The following is a 20,564-nucleotide window of genomic DNA, read 5'->3' as shown; positions in this document are numbered from 1 at the left end:
ATAATCATACTGGGGAGTAGTAGCAGCTCTTCTTTAATCCAGAAAAATGCAAAAATAAGGGTACTAATACAGTTCAGAAAGGCTATCCCTCCTTAATACTTTTATACGGTCCTATAGGTTTATAATTACAAACAGGTACTAATAACACCCCCAACCACAATCTCTATGACAAGCCCAACATTTTAAAAATGCAATGCCCAATGCAGAAGAAATTTTCAGAACAAATTCATTCTTGCTGAATATGATCATAATTAATAATGCTAAGATAATTTTTTAAATCTATCAGCCTTCTTGTCTATGAAAATCCAAATAACAGTATTGTAAGGAATGAGAGTAGGAAACAGCCTGGGTAGTAGGAGAAAGAGCTTATAGAATCTTTAAGTGCTAACAGAATGGTAATGTAAATGTGGGAACAAAATAGCTACATTCAAAGGGCTTTTTTCCACCCCTTGCCACAATCTTCTCTTCTCTCATTATACAAACATTAAATCTTGGCCACTGGCAGGAATTAATGCCATCACATTTCTAGGATGATACATACTTTAGGATATCTATCTACATATTTCTCCTTTTAGATTTAAGAAATACATTAGAAAAGTGTAAACAGTTTCCTAAAAATTAAGTTCTAAAAGTGAATTATATAGATTTTGTTTTATGGATATACACCATAAAGTCAGTCATTAAAAAGTTGCAGCCTGCTAAATTTATATTTTGATACTTACTTGCAAAGCTGCAATTCTGATTCAGTAACACTTGTACTCTGGATACCTGGTGCCTCTATCATCCAGAACTTTCTATACATAAAATTAGAAGTAGCAAAAGCTATATCTAGCTATGAAGAAATAGCTGATAAAACACAAGGAAAAGGCGACTGGCTGATTTATCTATTAAAAAGAGAAGTTCTGCTCTTGCTGGTGTGGCTCAGTTGGTTAAGCACCATTCCATGTTCCGAAAGGTCACCAGTTTGATTCCCAGTCAGGGCATATGCCCAAATTGCAGGCTCAATCTCTGGTAGGGGTGCGTGCAGAAGGCAAACTATCAATGTTTTTCTCTAACATCAATGTTTGTTTATCTCTCTCTCTAAAAATCAATTAGAACTTATTTTTTTAAAAAAAGACAAGTTCTCATTGGTTGATGATAGCTATAAAAGCGAAGCAGAGGCTCCTCAAATCTAAAATCAATGACAAAAATAAAAAGGGTAAAGAAATGTGAATATGAAAGGACAGAAGACAGGCAACTCAATGACAAAAGAAGTTAAAATGAAAACAGATAATCATGAAGGAGACTGAGCCTTAAAACTACTGAAACATAGCAGAAATAATGTGTTAAATATACACCAAATATGTTCTTTAAATTAAGTATTACAAATGAAGTCCCTGATGTTCCCCTACATAGTCCCCCACACTGCGTAGGGGAAAATACACAAAATAATATCTGTTCATTCTTAAAGGTATCTGATTGTCTTTGTATTTTTTAAACACTTTTTTCAAAATTAGACACCTATACTCAATATCACAGAATTCATCACTTAAAAATAAACACAATTGTTCATGGGTAAATTCTTCACTCCCCAATGGACTTTCAGTTCCCCTAGGATTAGAGTCCTATTACCACTACTTTACTGCAGAGTCAAAAAACAATAAAAACAAATATATCCATAATCTCTAAGGAAAAGAAAAGAAGAAATAACTACAGCAACTCAGCAATCTGGGGATACTCAGGAAAAGTAAGATTATATTACTGTTAGCAATTACAATAAGCTAAAGCATGTCAGCCAATAAATATGCAGAAGACCATGTCTGGGGAAGTATCCCCTGTAACATTATTAGGCAAATTAAACTGTAACAAACTAACTTCTCAAAATACAAATACATGGTTTCTAGAATGTGAGGTGGATCAACTGTTTACCTAGTAAGCATGCCCTGCTATTTCCCGTTCATAATGTAGAATCACAACCACTCCTGCCCCCTCCCCCACCGGTTTCTAGGCCAGGGGTTATCTTTGATAAGCAGCTTTTCCCATAACCAGACACCTTTCCACAGTCCTACTATGGGAACAGGTTGGTGAAATCCTCCAGAACTGCTGACCACCACACCAAAACACTAATAGAGAGGTGAAAAATCAAGCTGAGAAGTAACTTCACCCAAGAAGTTTAGATGGACCTAGGGACTCCTAGAGCTCTCCATCTCACAGGTGTATGTTTCTAGCCTCATTTCTACTTAAGGGCTTTATTATACACAGTTCAAGCAACTTTCCTTTCACATGAATAAACCAGTATTTTTCAAGTATGAGATGTGTCCAAAGGATGATTTTAGGTGTTACTTGATTTCAACCAACATGACATTTTAAACACTACTCAATCACTTAGCAGCGATTATTTGTTATAAGTCAAGAAAAAAAGCTTCCATTGGTGTTCAGTATGTGCTTAACACATTTTAAAATTTCTGATTTTTAGCACAGGGTGAGTAACAACAGAGTCTAGTTATTTCTTATAACACCACGTTGTTTTCACTGTATTTATTTTTCTGGGGGCATAAACTTTAAAATTAAATTTTTAGAAAGTGAGTTGATATAAAGAAAAAAGTATCAAACAGAAAACAGGGTAAAAAACAATAAATGTGTTATGTGTGACTAACATTTGGGAAACATTTACATAGAACAAGGTTTCTCAAACTTTTAATGTGTATCAAAGTCATATGAAAGGCTTCTTAAAACAGATTGCTGGCCCCACCCCCCAAATTTCTGAGGCCTGGGGTGGGACCAAGAATTTACGCTTTTAACAAGTTCCCATGTGATGCTAAGGTGGTTGGTCTGAGGATCACACTTTGAGAACCACTGATCTAGAGCAATGATCAAAAAGTTCATTCTTAAAGAACAAGACAGCAAATATTTTAAGCTCACCAGCCATAAAGTCTGTTGCAACTACTCAACTCTGCTGTTGTAAGGCAAAGCAGCCATAGACATTTTGTACAAAAATGGGCATGATTATATTCCAATAAAACTTTTTTGCAAAAGCAGGTGGGCTGTAATGCCATCCCTGACCTAAAATATATCCTCAAGTAATTGAAAAGGGTATATGTGTAACCTAATAGTTGGACAGAATACAGAGGCAGCTGAACAGCTAGATATACTATAGATAACATCCAATAAATATCCAACCTATTTTATTGAAAGGCAAAGCTTTGAAAAGTTTAACTTTCAAAGAGAACACAGCTCTGGGCAGTTTAGCTCAGCGGTTAGAGCATCACCCTCCAGACCAAAAAGTCGCCGGTTTGATTCTGGTCAAGGGTACCTTGGTTGTGGTTTGGTCCCCGGCCCTGATCGGGGTTGTGCGGGTTGTGCGGAAGGCAACTAGTCAATGTGTCTCTTTCACACTGATTTTTTTTTTTTTCTCTCTCTCTCTTCCCCCTCCCTGCCACTCTGTCTGAAAACAGGTGAAAAAATATCCTCAAGTGAGAATTAAAAATATATATACATATATATAAAAGAAGACAGGTCTGTAGAAAACTGAGGTCTTTAAAAGATAGCAATTTACCATGCATTCAGGAGACAAAAAACTTAGCAAGGGTAACTGGTTAAATTATTTTCATGTTGAACCACACAGATCAAACATCATTGCAGAGGATTCACAACTACATTAGAATGTATGAATCAATAGCTAGAGTGTTTTTATAGGGGAAAAAAAAAATCAGACCCTTTTCTCAAGCCCATTTTAAATAGCAAAATATGACATTCAGTTGACTGAGCTACATGTTACTTAATGGTAGTGGCTTTGACATTTTGAAGTCATAAGTTATTCCGTTAGAACAAAAACACTGAAGCTGTAGCCAATTTCAGAGTTTTTACAAACTACTTTTCTTTACAGCCTCAATAACCTTACAAAATTGATAAACTCTATTTTGTTCTTGTCTTCCAATTTCTGCCCTAGTGCTGCTAGTGCCTGAGACTTTTTTTTAATCCTCACCTGAGGATATTTTTACATTTATCTTTAGACAGAGTTGGGGGCTGGGGAAGAAAAACATCCATGTGAGAAAGACACATTGATTGGTTGCCACCCACACGACCCCAACCAGGGCTGGAGGAACCGCAACTGAGGCACATGCTCTTGGCCAGAATCAAACCTGGGACTCCTTGGTCCGCAGGCTGATTCTCTAATCAACGAGCCAAACCGGCCAGGGCATGCCTGATTCTTTAATCCAAAAAGGGATCAGAATGACTTTTCTGCAGGTACTGAACCCACAAGACCTCCTCTCTCAGAAACATACCCTCTCTCTTGCTCCCTTATTCTTTCTCCAGCAAAATGTTTCAACTTTTCTCATCTTCTTAGTCTACAGTTTCTTAGTAGTTAGTTGAGCAACAGAATTACTTATGTTTCTACTATAGTAACAGCTCTAGGCTTTTAGGATTCAGTCCATTTCAAGCACCTTCCTGGAATTCCATTCTTGAAGAGCATCTGCCTATTTCTGCAACCCCACTGCTTGTCTGAACCCTTAGCAACTTCAAGCTTTACACCTGGTACTGAACACTATCTGCCTCACCAAACTTAACTGTGATCCATGATACCTATTTGCCCTTGAGTTCCAGATACTCATCTTGAACATGCAGCTTACTACTATTTATGCTTATTTCATATTTTACCCAGACCAAATCAAAGCATTTATTTGCTGCTTATAGAGCTTATGCAATGACAAACAAAATGATTTTTCTTTAGTTTCAATTTATTTTAACTAAAGTAAAATGTCTCAAAATCATAAGGCTTTCTTGAGAAGAGCTAAACAACTCTTCCAAGGACAGTCCAGCCAGTGTGGATTAGTGGTTGAGCGTTGACCCATGCACCAAGAGGTCGCTGGTTTGATTCCTGGTCAGAACACATGGCCAAGTTGTGGGCCCAGTCCCCAGTGGGGGGCATGCAGAAGGCAGCCAATCAATATTCTCTCCCTTTGATGTTTCTGTCTCTCTCTCCCTCTCCCTTCCTCATTCTCTAAAATCAATAAAAGAAAAAAAAATTTTTTAAAGAATCCAAGGATAATTCAGGGTTATGTGAGGTAATACTATTATTGTTTTCTGGCTGTTCTGTATGAACAGTATTCAGAATTCAAAATGCAAAATGGGTTAGTAGTTTTGTTTTTTTAATAAATTTACTATGTGGGTGTCAACAAAGCTTTCAGTGTTTTGTTATGCCTGGACCTCTAATTAAGTCAAATATTTACTAAAACTCTGTTAAACCTTTTTATGTTTAACTACTGTTCAGCCTTATGTTTGCTAAAATTTCTCATAGTGTTAAAGAATTTACAAGATCTAGAGTAAGAAATACCCTATTATTATTATTTTTAAATGTTTGTACATTAAAGGCTACGCCTCCTTCACTTAAAATGAACAACTCAAGTGGAATACAAAAATGGCTTACAACTGACCAAGAAATAAGTATGGTTCATTATGTTAATGAAAAAAATAAATAAATAAAATGCTCTCAATGTTGATGACAAGTCAAGGAACACAGATTACAATAGAGATGATTTTATGAAGAAAATCTGTCCTATAGGTTCAACAGTTATGTATCACTAACTTAGATTAGGAACAAGTAAATGATACTCTGAACTGTATTTTCCTGGGTATGTCCTAGGATAAGTATCCTTTAATTTTATATCCCATAAACTATAACTACCATACAATACACAGATCAACAAAAATATTAATTCTGATCAATGTACTGTATTATTAACTAAGGAAGTACAGAATCATATGTTTAGGGAAAATGACCACCAAAAGTTAAAGAGTATTTAACTTGCTCCAAATACTCACTAACCATAACAAACAACTAATGATGTTATAAAATTCTATTCTATATGCTACATTCTATTAGTCTACTGGTTATTTTTCAGGACAGATTTTCATTCCTGGGCTATTTTAACCTTCAGAGATGGTCTCTGATTCCATTTAAAGGTTATAACAACTAAGAGGTATGAAATCCTCAAAACTACCTTCTGTCACTTCCTTAGTTTCTAAACTAAGAATGTAATCTAGCCAGGCCGGTGTGGCTCAGTGGTTAAGCGTCAATCCATGCACTATGAGGTCACCAGTTTGATTCCCTGTCAGGGCACATGCCCAGGTTGTGGGCCCAATCCCCAGTAGGGGACATACAGGGGGGCAGTCAATCAATGTCCTCTCTCATCGATGTTTCTCTCTCTCTCTCCCTCTCCCTTCCTCTCTAAAATGAATAAAGAAAAAATATTTTTTTTAAAAAGAACGTAATCTAAATTCACACCCTCAATTTTGTTTAATCTCTATCCCTGCACCCTGCCAGGCCAGTCTGGGATCAGAACCAGAGACTTAATCATAACCAAACTGTATCTGTTGGCAAAAGGGCTTTAACTAAGGGACATCCTTGCAGCTAACCCAACTCAGCACAAATGACCATAGTCTGTGTGAGGACACTGGGTTCCTCCAAGTGTCACATAGACAAGTCTCAAACTGCTGCTTGAATTTTCCTGGGCTGCTTTCCTGCTCCTTGCTTTGTAATGGAATATGTTTCAGACAAAGAAGTTATCCCTCTTCCTTATTTTAATGCTAACAACTAAAAAAAAATATTTATAAAATTTAACATATTTTACACTTTAGATAAAATGATACTGACATATATCTACTTATGGTTCCTCCCTTCTAAAAAACTTTAAATATATTTTTCCAACATTTTTTAGTATAACACAGGAAATTGTTCGGTTTCCCACTTAACAAATTATAGATTTAACTTGAGGCAAAAAAGGTTAAGTGACTTACCCAAGGTTACAATTAGAGGTACAGCTGGGGCTAGAAACCAGGTCTCCTGAGTCTCAGCCCAGTGCTCTTTTCCTTAGCCCATGATTCCTTATCAGAAAAATCCAAATACAGTCAGACCCCCAGTTACATGGGTATGAGTTACACTGATTCACATATACAAACTTTATATAGTGTGACCAATGTTTCAACTCACGCGGTACCCTGCTTCCATTTATGCAGTATGCCAGGCATCGGCACGATTTTCAGTGGCACACAGGCGGTTGCCACCACCAGGGCCCTAGGCAAAATTGCAAAGAAAGCAAAGTTTGTCTTTGGCCCTCCCACCTCCCTTATACATTCCTTTCCCACCTCCTGGTCATCCCCCTGCCCAGCCTCCCAGCGCCATCATGCTGCCCTCTGGTTGTCCAAAGCCCCCCACTGCCACCACTCACCCAGGACTGTCCTTTCTGGAAGTGCCCAGTGATGAAAAATTAGCTCTCCATTTTCCTGCCACTAAAATTCCTATTCTTGATTATTTCAGTGAAATTTATTTTTTTTATCATCTAAATTATTAATTTATTTAAGTAATTCAAAATACAGTACATTTAACAGACTTAAATCTCCAAGGACTTTAAAAAGGAACTAATTAAAAAGATTTGGGGGGACAGCACGAAGGAATAAATCTATTTTGGGGGGAGGGGGAGGTGCAAGGTATTCTCAGTGCCCTGAGACTTCTATGCCACTTCAGATTCCCTCACAGACAGGACACTAAGGGTTGAGGGAGTTATTGTCACCTTGAGTCCCACTATCCTAGAAGACAGTGGTTGCTTTATAGTCTTTAAGATTAAAAGAAATTAAAAAACAAAAAACAAAAAATGAACAGGGCTGCCTTAAATACCTCCTACCTACCTTTTCCATCTCTCTCCCACCTCTTGGATCCCCAATTCCACCTCTTAGTGCCAAAGACAATCAACAGCAGTCCCTGTAAGCTGTTCCTGTGTCCAATACAAAGCTTCCCATTCATTATACGGTTTCAAATTACATGGTGTTATTGAGGAACGTATACATGTTTCCCTATTCCTGGATAACTTAAGTTGACTATACACTCTAAAAAAAGAACAATCCTAATTATTTAAAGATCCTGAATCATAAAATAAAATATGTAAACTCATTAACTATCTGGTATCTGGTAAGAAGGAAAAGAATGTTCTAATTATCTTGTACACATGAAAAGAACTTATGTATCTAAAAAAAAACATTCTTTTCCTTGAAAGTAGTATATTTCTTGCTTCTAGCCCAACACAGCAGTGAATATCCAGTCATTTCAGCTAAATAATATTGTGGACTCATAAACATGAATTCATTGGTAAATCCTCTTAGTCTGGAGGCAAAAATAAAAAATAAAAAAAAAAATCCCGTAATACACACAAAAAAATATAAATTTATTTGTATACGAACAGAATGGATTTTAAGAAATTTCTATTATACTGACTACATACACAGGAAAAAATAATACATATTTTTGGTTTAGCTTTACAATACTAGATTAGCTGCCTAGTTCAGAAATTTATCAGGTGATAGTAATGTACTTTGATAGTAATGTAGTTGTACCCTCCCAGTAAAATTAGGAAATTCAATCCATGCAGAAGGTACCAAAAAATGGTATCCATCTAGGATTAAAAAGATCATGTAAAGTAAATCTTTAAAAATCTCTATAATTTTATTACAAAGATTATTCTGTCAGCTAAAATCCTGGATTAAGTCCCTTCACAATCCTGTCTTCATAATGAAAAAGGAGCAATGTTAAGACATGCTGCAGATATAAAATGACCATTCTTATCTAAAGGTGAAATATAACATATAAGTTTCCCCAGTGGCATTTTAAATTAATGTTAACTTTCAAGGGTTTACTACACAAATAAAATTCATTTCCTTCCCAATCTTCCCCTCCTCTCTACACAACCACAAATATGTTTGCCATCTACACCTATTTGTCTATGTGTTCTACAAAGAAAAGTTCCCAATATGGGTTTTTATTAAAATTGAACTGTGAATACTGAAAAGCCATTCTAAATATGCATTGCCAAAAATATTTGAATTCAAATTTTTTTAAATCTACTCACATATTTTGCTGCAAAGCACTCAAGAAAATTATAAGAACGACTGAAAAATTTAGAAGTGTCTTTTCTCTTATGTCAAGCAATTTAAATAACTTGTTAAGAAAAAAAAGCATTTCTTCAACGGCTAAGAAACTATGTGCCAGGACAAGCAACATATGAAAATAAACAAGTGTTTTATTTTTAATAAATTATTGAACTACACCTTTCCTCCACATTAGCATGGATTTGTGCTGAATTTGAAAGAGTACATTACTAATTATCATCAACAAAAAAAGCAACAGCATTTCATCTTTTTATTCAGAATTCTCTTTATGACAGAAATATCCAGCAATTAGTGGTTTTCTATACAAAATTTACCCTAAATACCTAAAAGAATCGTTTCCTTCAATTCTACTTCACTGGGCACCACATTTTCAAAATGGCTCTATTTGGGGCACATGCAAGATTTGTCAATATTTACTGAACAAAGCCTCTATTAAATTGTCTAACAAAATGGAGGTCTTTCGGAAAAAACAGGCCATAACATTTTTTTCACAAAATGGGGCCAAACACACCCACTCAAAAAAACATGGTTTGGGTCAGATTTTTCCATAAGAATGGTTGTTTCTGCGGGGGTCGAGAGTGCATTTCTGGGACTGGGTTCACAGTAAAGGTTTCCTTCAGACCCAGGTAAAAGGGGTGGAAGGGGTGGCGGGGGGCAGTTCTCTCTGGATGCTCTGGAGGGCGACGGCGAGGGATGATCATGATCCCACAACTCTGGGTTAGGGATTAGTTCAAGGGGCGGAAGCTCTAGCGGTCCGCAGGTACCTAATTCGACCACAAAACGGACCGCCCGACTACGCAAGAGAGACGTGGGCTCTCTTGTCCCAGCCAAGTCAACACTGAATGCTCAAACTCTCCTTTCAGCCTCCAGGCCCCGCCTGACCCCATTGGCAGCAGTTCCCGCCAATCCGCTCGGACACCGCCCCCCCAGCCCGCCTGCCCAGCCCTGATTGGATGGGACCGGAGCCGGGACCTCGTGTTACCAATCTGGGAGCCCCTTACTCAGCCACACACACAAGCCCAGGTGCGCCCGCAGAGCCCCTTTCCCTCGCCTTTCCCATCCCCTCCCCCACCCCCAGGGCACTGGCAGAGACTTACCGTCCCGGGAGGTGCCCATCAACTGGTCCAGCATCGCGCGCATCTGGGCCTGCGCCGACATGGCGGCGGCGTAGCGGGCGGGCGGACAGGCGGGGGTGGGGCGCAGATCGGGCCCTTTCGGGCGGGGGGGACAAGGGGAAGGGCTGAGGGAAGGTGAGACGCTCTCTCGGTTGCCGCCGCCGCCACCGCCGCCTCGAGGCGTGCGGGAAAGGAGCCGCAGTGTTTACAGCAGAGTCCGGGCTGCGCTCCTGACGACGTCGCGTACGCGGAAGGCAGCAGCCCCCGAAAGCGACCCTCGTTCCCTCACTCTCTGTCCGAGTCCTGGGACAGAAGCGATAAGGGCTAAGCAAGCTCTCGCCTTCAACACCGCCACCCGCCAGCAGTCGTCAGCCCCCCCTTCAAGCTCTGACGCCGCTCGCCACCGCCGTCGCTACGACGTGAGCGCGCACGCTGCTCGCGCCTAGTCGTTTTCTGCGGGGACTCCACCAACTGGCGTCCAACCGTACTTGCTCCGCCCGCGCCGCCTAGGAGGGGTTCCACCCTAACGGCTCTCGTGCGCGTGCACGCGAGTTCTCCCTTCCCGGCCCCTCCTCCAAATATCGCGAGACTGGTGTTTCCACAGCCCCTCGGAGCGGCTTACGCCTGAGGCGCCAAACCTTAGGCTCCCGGCTACGGGTCGAATAGGGCTGGGCGGCACCATGTGCTGGGAGTCCAAACCCAGATTAGTAAATGTGTCCGAGGGCTAGCCCGAATCCGGAGGGAGCAGAGGCCATGCGAGTCGGTCCGACTGAGGTTACCAGTCCGAATGGCTACTATGGGCGTATTCCTGACGAATACTTAGGATTAACTCGTTCTCAGGGGCCCACCCGGAGTCGTGTGGACTCAACCTTGTTCTCACTGCTGCCCAGCCCCCTACAAAAGAAGCCCTGCGCTCCTGACATCTGGATCCTTTTCCTTCATTTTCATGGAGACCAAGCCGCCCGAACTGGAATAAGTCAAATTCAGGAAATAACACCTGAAATTAATACACTAGGAAACAGATGTAGCCCATTTCGGATTCATCGTCATTACGTACAGTAACAGCAGGAAGCTGTTATTCCAAATTAGGAACCATAAAGATTAAGCAGTCTTCTGAGAAAGGGGAAGAAGTGCTCTTGCAGAGAATTTCTTTCCTGCTTGAGAGAGAGCTGAAGGGTGCGGCCTTTCTTTCCATTGTGTCTGCAGGGACGGAAACGAGCCTGTGGGTTCCCAGCGTGCTGTCACCTTGGAGTCAGATCCCTCGGTGGGACCTTCAGCAACTTCTTTCTTAACCTCGTGTTTAATGAGATAGACGCCTCAAAGCTCTGTTGTGAGGGCGAAATGAGCTCACCGAAAATGCTCAGCCCAGAGCCTTGCCCCGATGCACTAACTTTTTTATGTAAAAACAGTAATTCCGTAAGACATAGGTACTTCTAGATACTTTGAAAGAAAAGAATGGAAAATAAAAATAAGAAAGAAAAGAATGGTCAAATTTTGTTTCTTTAAAATTGTATATGGCCCTGGCCGGTGTGCGCAGCGGTTAGAGCGTGGGCCGGTGGACAGAGACCGGTTCGGTCCGCTAAGGGCGCGTACCTCCGTGGCAGTTTGTCCCCGGCCCTATTTGTCTCTCTCCCATTGACGTTTCTCTCTCTTTCTTTTCCTCCCGTGCTCCCTCCCACTCTATCTGAAGATAAAATTCAAAAAAATGTTCTCAGATGAGGATAAAAAAAATTGTCTATGCAACGACTTGGAACTTAATTAGTACGAGCAATAAAAAATTAACATGAAATAGTGATCATAGTCCCTGGATCCTTTTAAATGCGTATTGGGCCAACAAAAATTTTAGAATCTCATTGCCTTTAGTGATTCACAAAATATTTTTTTCCATTCAGTTATTCAGATAACTAAAAATTCAAACAACTCCAAATAGTAGGAACATCATCTTTTGAAAACTATTTACAATAAAAGTGTTCAAGTTGCCCTGGCCAGTTTGGCTCAGCGGTTAGAGCGTCGGCCTGCGGTCCGGAGAGACCCTGGTTCGGTTCCCGCTAAGGGCACGTACTTCGGTTGCAGTTTGTCCCCGGCCCTGGTTGGTCGTGCGGGTGGCAGCCACTCGATGTGTCCCTTCACGTCGATGTTTCTCTCTCTCTCTCCCTTCCTCTCCCTCCCTCCCACTCTATCTGTACAAAATATGGAAAAATATCCTCAGGTGAGGATTAAAAAAATAAAATAAAATAAAAAATAAAAATTCAAACAACTCCAAATAGTAGGAACATCATCTTTTGAAAACTATTTACAATAAAAGTGTTCAAGTTGCCCTGGCCAGTTTGGCTCAGCGGTTAGAGCGTGGGCCTGCGGTCTTGAGAGACCCGGGTTCGGTTCCTGCTAAGGGCACGTACCTCGGTTGCAGTTTGTCCCCGGCCCTGGTCGGTTGTGCGGGTGGCAGCCTCTCGATGTGTTCCTTTCACATCGATATTTCTCTCTCTCTCTGTTCCTCTCTCTCCCTCCCACTCTACCTGAACAAAAAATGGAAAAATGTCCTCTGGTGAGGATTAAAAAAAAAAAAAAAGTGTTCAAGTTAATATCTCCTAAAGGGATGCATATATACATATACATATACATATACATATACATATACATATACATATACATACATATATTCCTTAGGAAGGAAATAGCACTAAAATGTTGAATAATTATGTTACTAAAGAGATTTTAGTCTTAATTTTGTCTACCTTTCTGTTTGGTTACATCTCTTATAAACAGCATCTAGTTTGTTTGGTACATGCCCCTAGCGGAAACCGAACCCAGGACTCTGGTCTGCAGGCTGATGCTCCAACTGCTGACCAAACCTGCCAGGGCTATTCTCTGTCTTTTCATTGAAGCATTTAATCATAATCATTTATATTTATGTAATTAGTCATATTTTGGTTTTAAATCTCTAATTTTGTCTGTCTCGAATGATTTGTTTGCTTTTTCTCTTCTTTCTTGCTTGTCTTTGTTGTTGTTAATCCTCAGCAGAGGATTTTTTTTTTCCATTGATTTTTATGGAGTGGAAAGGAAGGAAAGTGGGGAAGAGAGAAACATCAATGTGTCTCTCACATGCGCCCCAACCAGGCCGGGGATTGAACCTGAAACCCAGGTATGTGCCCTTGACCTGGAATCGAACCGGAGAAGCTTTGGTGCACAGCTGATACTTTAACCACTGAACCACACTGGCCAGGGCTTGCTTGCATTTTAATCATTTCATTGTTTCCCTTTCTCGTAGTTTGGAAGTTTTATTCTGTTTTTATTCTTTTAATGGTTAACCTAGAAGATATTTATAACAGGCATCTTTAACTTATCAAAGTCTAATTTCATCAATACCTTTACACTTTTTAAAAATGTTTTTTATTGATTTTTTGAGAGGGAGAGAGGAAGGGAGAGATAGAAACACTGATTTGAGAGAGAAAACATCGATTGCCTGCCTCCTGCATGCCCCCTGCTGGGGATGGAGCCCAAAACCCAGGCATGTGCCCTGATCAGAAATGGAACCAGGACCTCTCAATGTGTGGGTGGATGTTCAGTCCACTGAACCACACCAGCCAGGCCACTTACCCCAATTTCATCAATACCTTTACCCTTTCCCCAGAGAGATAACACAAGAGCCTAGAAAACCAACTCCATTTAACTTCTTGTTATATGCTCTTATTATCATATCTTTTAGTTCTATGTTGTTGTTTTTTAAAACAAAGTTTCATATAATTGATGTTTATTTACCACTCTGCTCTTCCTTCCTTCTGGAATCTCTGCCTTTCCATCTGGGATCAGTTCCCTTTGGTCTGAAGTTTAAACTTTAGGACAGGAGTCAGCAATCTACAGTCCACAGGCCAAATCTAGCCTACTGCCTATTTTTGTGAATAGTTTCATTGGAATACTGCCAGACTCATTCATCTACTATTGTCTATGGTTTTTTTTTCTCTACAACAGCAGAGTTGAGTGGTTGTGACAGATACCATACCGTATGGTCTGCAAGACTAAAATATGTCCTACTTGGCTCTTTACAGAAGTTTGCTTACCTTGCTTGTTTGCTTTTGTGCTTGTTTGTGAGAAACTCTCCCATTTTTGTTTTGATCTGAAGAGATCTTTTTTTTGCCTTTCTTAATTCCAGATAAATATTTTTATTGGATATAGAAGTCTTAGTTGGAAGTTACTTTCTTTTGAGACACAGATTCTATCTTTCTTGATGCCTTTTACCTTCCAGTCCCTCCTTTGAAGGTAGCTGGCTGCTTTCCAATTCTTTTCTTTTTGCCCTTGGTTTTCTATAATTTACTGTGATGTATCTAGGTGTGGATTTTTTAATTTATTGTGCTTGAAATTCATTGAGCCTTTGGAATCTGTGAACTGACGTCCCTTCAGCTGTGTCTAATCTTCTGTTAAATCCATCAATTGAATTCTTTCTTGTTTCAATTCTAGAATCTTTATTGGCTTTTCAAATATACTGTTATTTTTCTAGTTTCTGGTCCTTTGATGAAATTCCCAACTTTGGCTGTTCTTTGACCCCAGTGAACATAATTGTTTTGTAATCTGAGTTGCTAGTAGTAATATCTGAAGTTTTTTTGTGGTTGTTTCCAGTATCTGTTGTTTGCTGGTTTTTACTTATGAGGTCTTATGTGTCTAGTTATCTTTGTGTGCTGAACATGTATTTGAAAAGATACGTAGAGAAATTATACTTACATATGTATATAATTTATACATTCTAGAAACTAGGTAATTAAAAATTAGAATAGGCCCTGGCTGGGTAGCTCAGTTGTTTACAGCATCATCCCAATACCCCAAGGTTGTGGGTTTGATCTCCTGTCAGGGCACATACAAGAATCAACCAATGGCCCTGGCCAGTTTGGCTTAGCGGTTAGAGTGTCGGCCTGTGGTTCAGAGACCTGGGTTCGGTTCCCGCTAAGGGCACATACCTCGGGTGCAGTTTGTCCCTGGCCCTGGTTGGGTCGTGCGGGTGCCAACCATTCGATGTGTCCCTTTCACATCAATGTTTCTCTCTCTCTCTCTCCCTTCCTCCCTCGCTCTCCCTCCCACTCTATCTGAACAAAAAATGGAAAAGATGTCCTTGGGTGAGGATTGATTAAATAAATAAATATCAACGGCAAAAATATCCTCCAGTGAGGATTAACAAAAACACAAACCAAAAAATAAAATAGGTACAAGTAATATATAGTTTGCTAGGCATCCAGAGCAGACAATTCTTCATTTTATTGTAATTTATTTTATTTTTTATTTTAGAGAGGAAAGGAGACGGATAAAGAGAAACATCAATGTGAAAGAGAAACATCAGCTGCATCCCACACGCCCCCTACTGGAATAAGCCCCCAAATGGTGACCTTTTGGTGCACAGGACAACACTTAACTAACTGAGTCACACCACTGGCCAGGGCCATTTTATTGTAATTTATAAACTAAATATAGTAAATAATTAAAGGCTGTATATTAATTTAATATTGTAGTTCTTCCTGGGCATCAGTACATATCTACTATCAAATTTTATAGCCTGGCTGGTGTGGCTCAGTGGTTGAGAGTCAACCAATGCACCAAGAGGTTGCCGGTTTGATTCCCGGTCAGGGCACATACCTATGTTGAGGGTCAAATCCCCAATGGGGGGCATGCAGGAGGTGGCCAGTCAATGTTCTCTCTCATCGATGTTTCCATCTCTCTCTCTCCCTCTTCCTTCCTGTCTCTGTAAACAAGAAAAAAAATTTTTTTTTAAGTTTATAAACATGTTTCCTATTAATTTAAATGTAGATTTAAAAATTCAAATTCTGTGTAAATCATGTCTCTTAGTTAAGTGAATTAAAAACTTACAAATAGAATGTGCTTTGAATTAGCTCACCTTTAGTTCGAAACTACAGATTACACACACACATAATCCTAATATGGGAATCTTTTATTCTTTTTTTGTTGTTGTTAAACCTTACCTGAGGATATATTTTTCCATTGAGTTTTTAGATAGAGTGGAAGGGAAGGAGGTAGAGAGAGACAGAAACATCAATGTGAGGAGACAACACATTAATTGGTTGCCCTCTGCATGACCCTGACTGGGGCTGGGGGTTAAACCCTCAACCCAGGTAAATGCCCTTGATCAAGAATCGAACCCACAACCCCTAGGTCTAACCGCTGAACCAAACTGGCTAGGGCAGAACCTTTTATTCTTATCATCATTTCTGTATTTGTATCTGTAACACTTACCCAGACATGGGATAAGCAAAGTACTAATAACTCAATACCTTATAGCCAGAAACAGTTCTAGTCAAAATGCATAAACATCGTAAGGATATGGTGAGGAGAAATAGCAAGAGCCAAACCTGAACTGAGAGCTAGTCTATTAAAGACAGTGAAATTCAAAGCAATAAGCATAGTTTTGGCCGTGTAGCTCAACGGTTAGAGCGTCAGCTCATGCACCAAAGGGTCACAGGTTCAATTCCCAGTCAAGGGCATATACGTGGGTTGCAGGTTTGATCCTCAGCCCTGGTCAGGTCGCGTGCGAGAGGCAACCAGTTGACATGTCTCTCTCACGTGGATGTTTCTCTCTCTCTATTCCTCCCTTGCACTCTCCAAAAATCAATGGGGAAAAAATATCCTCGGGTCCTTGCTGGTTTGGCTCAGCAGTAGAGCATCAGCCTGTGGACCAATGAGTCCCAGGTTTGATTCCAGCCAAGGGCACATACCTCAGTTGCAATTCATCACTGGCCCTGGTCGGCGTCGTGGGGGAGGCAACTAGTCAATGTGTCCCTCTCACGTCGATGTTTCTCTTCCCCTTTCGCTTTCTCTCTACCTGCATCTAAATAGAAAAATATCCTTGGGTGAGGATTTAAAAAACAAAAATCCTCAGGTGAGGATTGACAACCAACTAAAAAGCAATAAGCATAGCCCTGGCCAGTTTGGCTCTGGTTAGAACGTCAGCCTGCGGTCCAGGGAGACCCGGGTTTGGTTCCCGCTAAGGGCACGTACCTCGGTTGCAGTTTGTCTCCGGCCCTGGTTGGGTGGCCCTGGTTGGGTGGTGTGGGTGGTCACCACTCGATGTGTCCCTTTCACATCGATGTTTCTCTCTCTCCCTCCCCCTCCCACTCTGAACAAAATATCGAAAAGTGTCCTCGGGTGAGGATTAAAAAAAAAAGCAATAAGCATATATAAACCTATTGCTTGAAAAAGGGCACCTTCTTTTTTTTAATATTTTTCCTTTATTGATTTTTTTGGAGAGAGAGAAACATCGATGAGAGAGAACATCGATTGGCCGCCTCCTGCATGCCCCCCACTGGGGATCAGGCCCACAACCTGGGCATGTGCCCTGACCGGAAATTGAACCTCTTGGTGCATGGGTCGACACTCAACCACTGAGCCACACTGGCTGGGCAGCACCTTCATCTTTTAAGAGTAAAAATGATACCTAAGCCAGTGTGAAACACATAGAAAGCATTCAAAAATGCTTCTTGAAAAAAAACAAAAAAAATGCTTGTTGAAGGAAGAAATAGGGAAAGTGAAATTTAACTTGAGATCTGAAGAATGAATAGGAAGTAGCTAGTAAGGGGGTTATGATTAAGGGAAAGAGCTTTCCATGAACAAGGAACAGTGAAATGTTGAAAGACCATAGTTCCTAGAACTGGATTTCAGTATGACTAGGCTGTCATTTATAAGAATAGAGATGAGGCTGAAGAAATTTGGCAATGGCCAGATCCTGGAGGCCCTTTTTAAAGTTTAACTTGAAGGGTTGTAAGCCAGAGGGGTAAGATGAGGTCTGTGCATAATGGAAAATGGATTGATTGAGGAGAGCAGTTTGGAGTTAGAGACCAAGTAGGGAGGGCAGTGGTTCAAGGAAGAGATTTGAGAATAAAAGGTCTGGACAAGTGTAGTAAAAGAGATTCAAGAGACTCTTAGGAGGTAGAATCTAATTAATGATTTCTTAACTGGGATGTGAAGGAAAGACACAGTCTATAAGAACTTAAGATTTCTGGGGTGGGCCCTGGCCGGTATGGTTCAGCGGTTAGAGCGTCGGCCTGCGGTCCTGAGAGACCTGGGTTCGGTTCCCGCTAAGGGCACATACCACGGTTGCAGTTTGTCCCCGGCCCTGGTCGGTTGTGCGGGTGGCAGCCACTCGATGTGTTCCTTTCACATCGATGTTTCTCTCTCTCTCTGTTTCTCTCTCCCCCTCCCACTCTACCTGAACAAAAAATGGAAAAATGTCCTCGGGTGAGGATAAAAAAAAAAAAAAGATTTCTGGGGTGGGAGGGGAGAGATAAACCACAGAACTTACATGCATGTATGCATGAACAATGGACATGGACAACAAAGCTGGAGACAGGGTGGGGAGGGAGGGGGCGGGGGGTATCAATGGAAAAAGGAGAAACATCTGTAACAAAAAATTAATTAATGCCCTGGCCAGTTTGGCTCAGCGGTTAGAGCGTCGGCCTGCGGTCCGGAGAGACCCGGGTTCGGTTCCCGCTAAGGGCACGTACTTCGGTTGCAGTTTGTCCCCGGCCCTGGTTGGTCGTGCGGGTGGCAGCCACTCGATGTGTCCCTTCACGTCGATGTTTCTGTCTGTCTCTCCCTTCCTCTCCCTCCCTCCCACTCTATCTGTACAAAAAATGGAAAAATATCCTCGGGTGAGGATTAAAAAAAAAAAAATTAATTAATTAATTAAATAAAATTTAAAAAAAAAAAATTTCTGACCCGAGTGACTGAGTGAAAGTGTCCATGAACTGATAGAGAACACCAGAGAGGAGATTAGGAAGAGAAGATGATAAGGTTCCATTTTGGAAGCACTGAATTTGAGATGCTTTTGAGGCATCTGTGGTGCTGTCTGCTGGGCCGCTGGACATACAGGTTTACAGCTTGGCAGGGGGGCCTGGACTGGAGTTAGCCTGTTGATGATAATTGAAGCCTTGGGAGAGGTGATCACCCAGGGAAAGCACATAAAGTATAAGGTAAGAACTTAGGTCCAAACCCGAGGAACACCAACATGTAAGGGACACATAGAAGAGGAAAATGAAGACAAATGGCCAGAGTGACAGAAGAAAACAGAGGAATGTGGTATCATGAAAGCTAAGGGAAAAGGAAAGAATGGTCACTAGTGCCTAACACCATCTAGAGATCAAACAAGATAAGTAGTTATCCACTGGGTTTAGTGGCCTAAAGGTTACTTGTAACCTTGTAAGACAGTTCTGTTAGAGCAGAGGGGCAGAAACCAGGCCTCAGCGGATTGAGGATAAATGGGCAATGAAAAATACAGAAAATGGATATATGCAACAACATGGATTATTAACCTCAAAATCAGTATGCTGAGCAAAAGAAGCCAACTCAAAAGAGCACATACTGTATGACTGCATTAGGATGAAATACTTGAACAGGCCAAACAGGTCAGTGGTTGCCTGGGACTAGGTGAAGAGAACTTTTGGGGGCAGTGGAAATGTTCTATAGCTTTATTGGGGTGGTTATTACACAGGTGCATTCATTGACTTGTATACTTAAAATGGGATAATTATTATATCTAAATTATACCTCAATACAACTTATAAGTTTAAAAAACATAGAAAAATGGAAATAATTCATTCAATTCACTGAATTGACACATTCATTCATCTGTGAAGAGGAATGAGAAGATAGCTGAAAGGTATTTGAGTTAGAGGCTAAGTTGTTGTTTTTAGATGGAAGAACCTTGAGTTATGCTAAATATGAATTCTCTATGCTAAATGCTAATAGAAATCTGTGAGAGGAAGCAGTTGAAGATAACAGAGAAAAGGTAAGAGACAATGAAGACAAAGAATGTGGTAAAGTAGGTACTACATCAAAAACTCAAGTAGTAAGTTAATACTGTGCCAAAACCTCAGAATTCCCTAGTTCTGGGACCTTCCCAGTATGAAAGACTATCACTAAAACAGTTCAAGTTCCAGAATCAATTCCTTTTATTCCTAACACCGAGTTCAGCTAATTCTTGATAAGAGGTACAGATTGATTGCATCTAAATAGAAATGTCCTGAGTAGATTTTTTTTTCCTTTATTGATTTTAGAGAGAAAGGAAGGGAGAGGGAGACATAAAAACATTGATGAGGAAGAACACTGATTGGCTGTCTCCTACATGCCCCCCCACCACCACACACACACACTGGGGATTGGGCCCACAACCTGGGCATGTGCCCTGACCAGGAATCAAACCAGCGACCTCATGGGTTGACCCTCAGCTACTGAGGCACACTGGTCAGGCCTGAGTGAATTTTTTAAATCATAAGAAATAACTTGTCTATACTCCAGAAGACCGGTGGCTATAGGACTTAGAGAAGAGTTCATGATAAAAGAGAGACAGTGTAGTAAAAAGATGAAAATAAGATATTCTTTTGGTCAGGCACTCATACACTGTGCAAATGTTGTTTTTCTCCCTCACTGGTACTGTGCAAATGTGTTATTTAAACATTATTCTCATTTATTACAACCACCTTGTTGGCATTTCCATTTTACAAAAGAGGGAACAAGCTCAAGTCAACTAACCTGCCC

At 40.6% G+C, this 20,564-nt stretch overlaps 1 protein-coding gene across 2 annotated transcripts in view; it reads right to left on the bottom strand.

Moving 5' to 3' along the window:
* Positions 1 to 10,459, bottom strand: part of LOC118619544 (putative RNA-binding protein Luc7-like 2) — a 73,432-nt gene extending 62,973 nt beyond the window's left edge. The window contains exon 1 of one of the 2 annotated variants that reach the window (XM_036246152.1): positions 10,017 to 10,459. In XM_036246152.1, coding sequence (XP_036102045.1) covers positions 10,017 to 10,077 — 61 coding nt within the window. In that variant the 5' untranslated portion in view covers positions 10,078 to 10,459. The remainder of the gene's footprint in view (positions 1 to 10,016) is intronic. The other variant, XM_036246155.1, reaches the window with a different exon arrangement.
* Positions 10,460 to 20,564: the final 10,105 nt, after the last annotated feature.

This window comes from Molossus molossus, unplaced genomic scaffold (assembly GCF_014108415.1).
Source record: "Molossus molossus isolate mMolMol1 unplaced genomic scaffold, mMolMol1.p scaffold_m16_p_7, whole genome shotgun sequence".
NCBI classification, from domain to species: Eukaryota; Metazoa; Chordata; class Mammalia; order Chiroptera; family Molossidae; genus Molossus; species Molossus molossus.
Note: the sequence above shows the minus strand (reverse complement) of the source record. Positions and strands in the feature narration are given on the sequence as shown.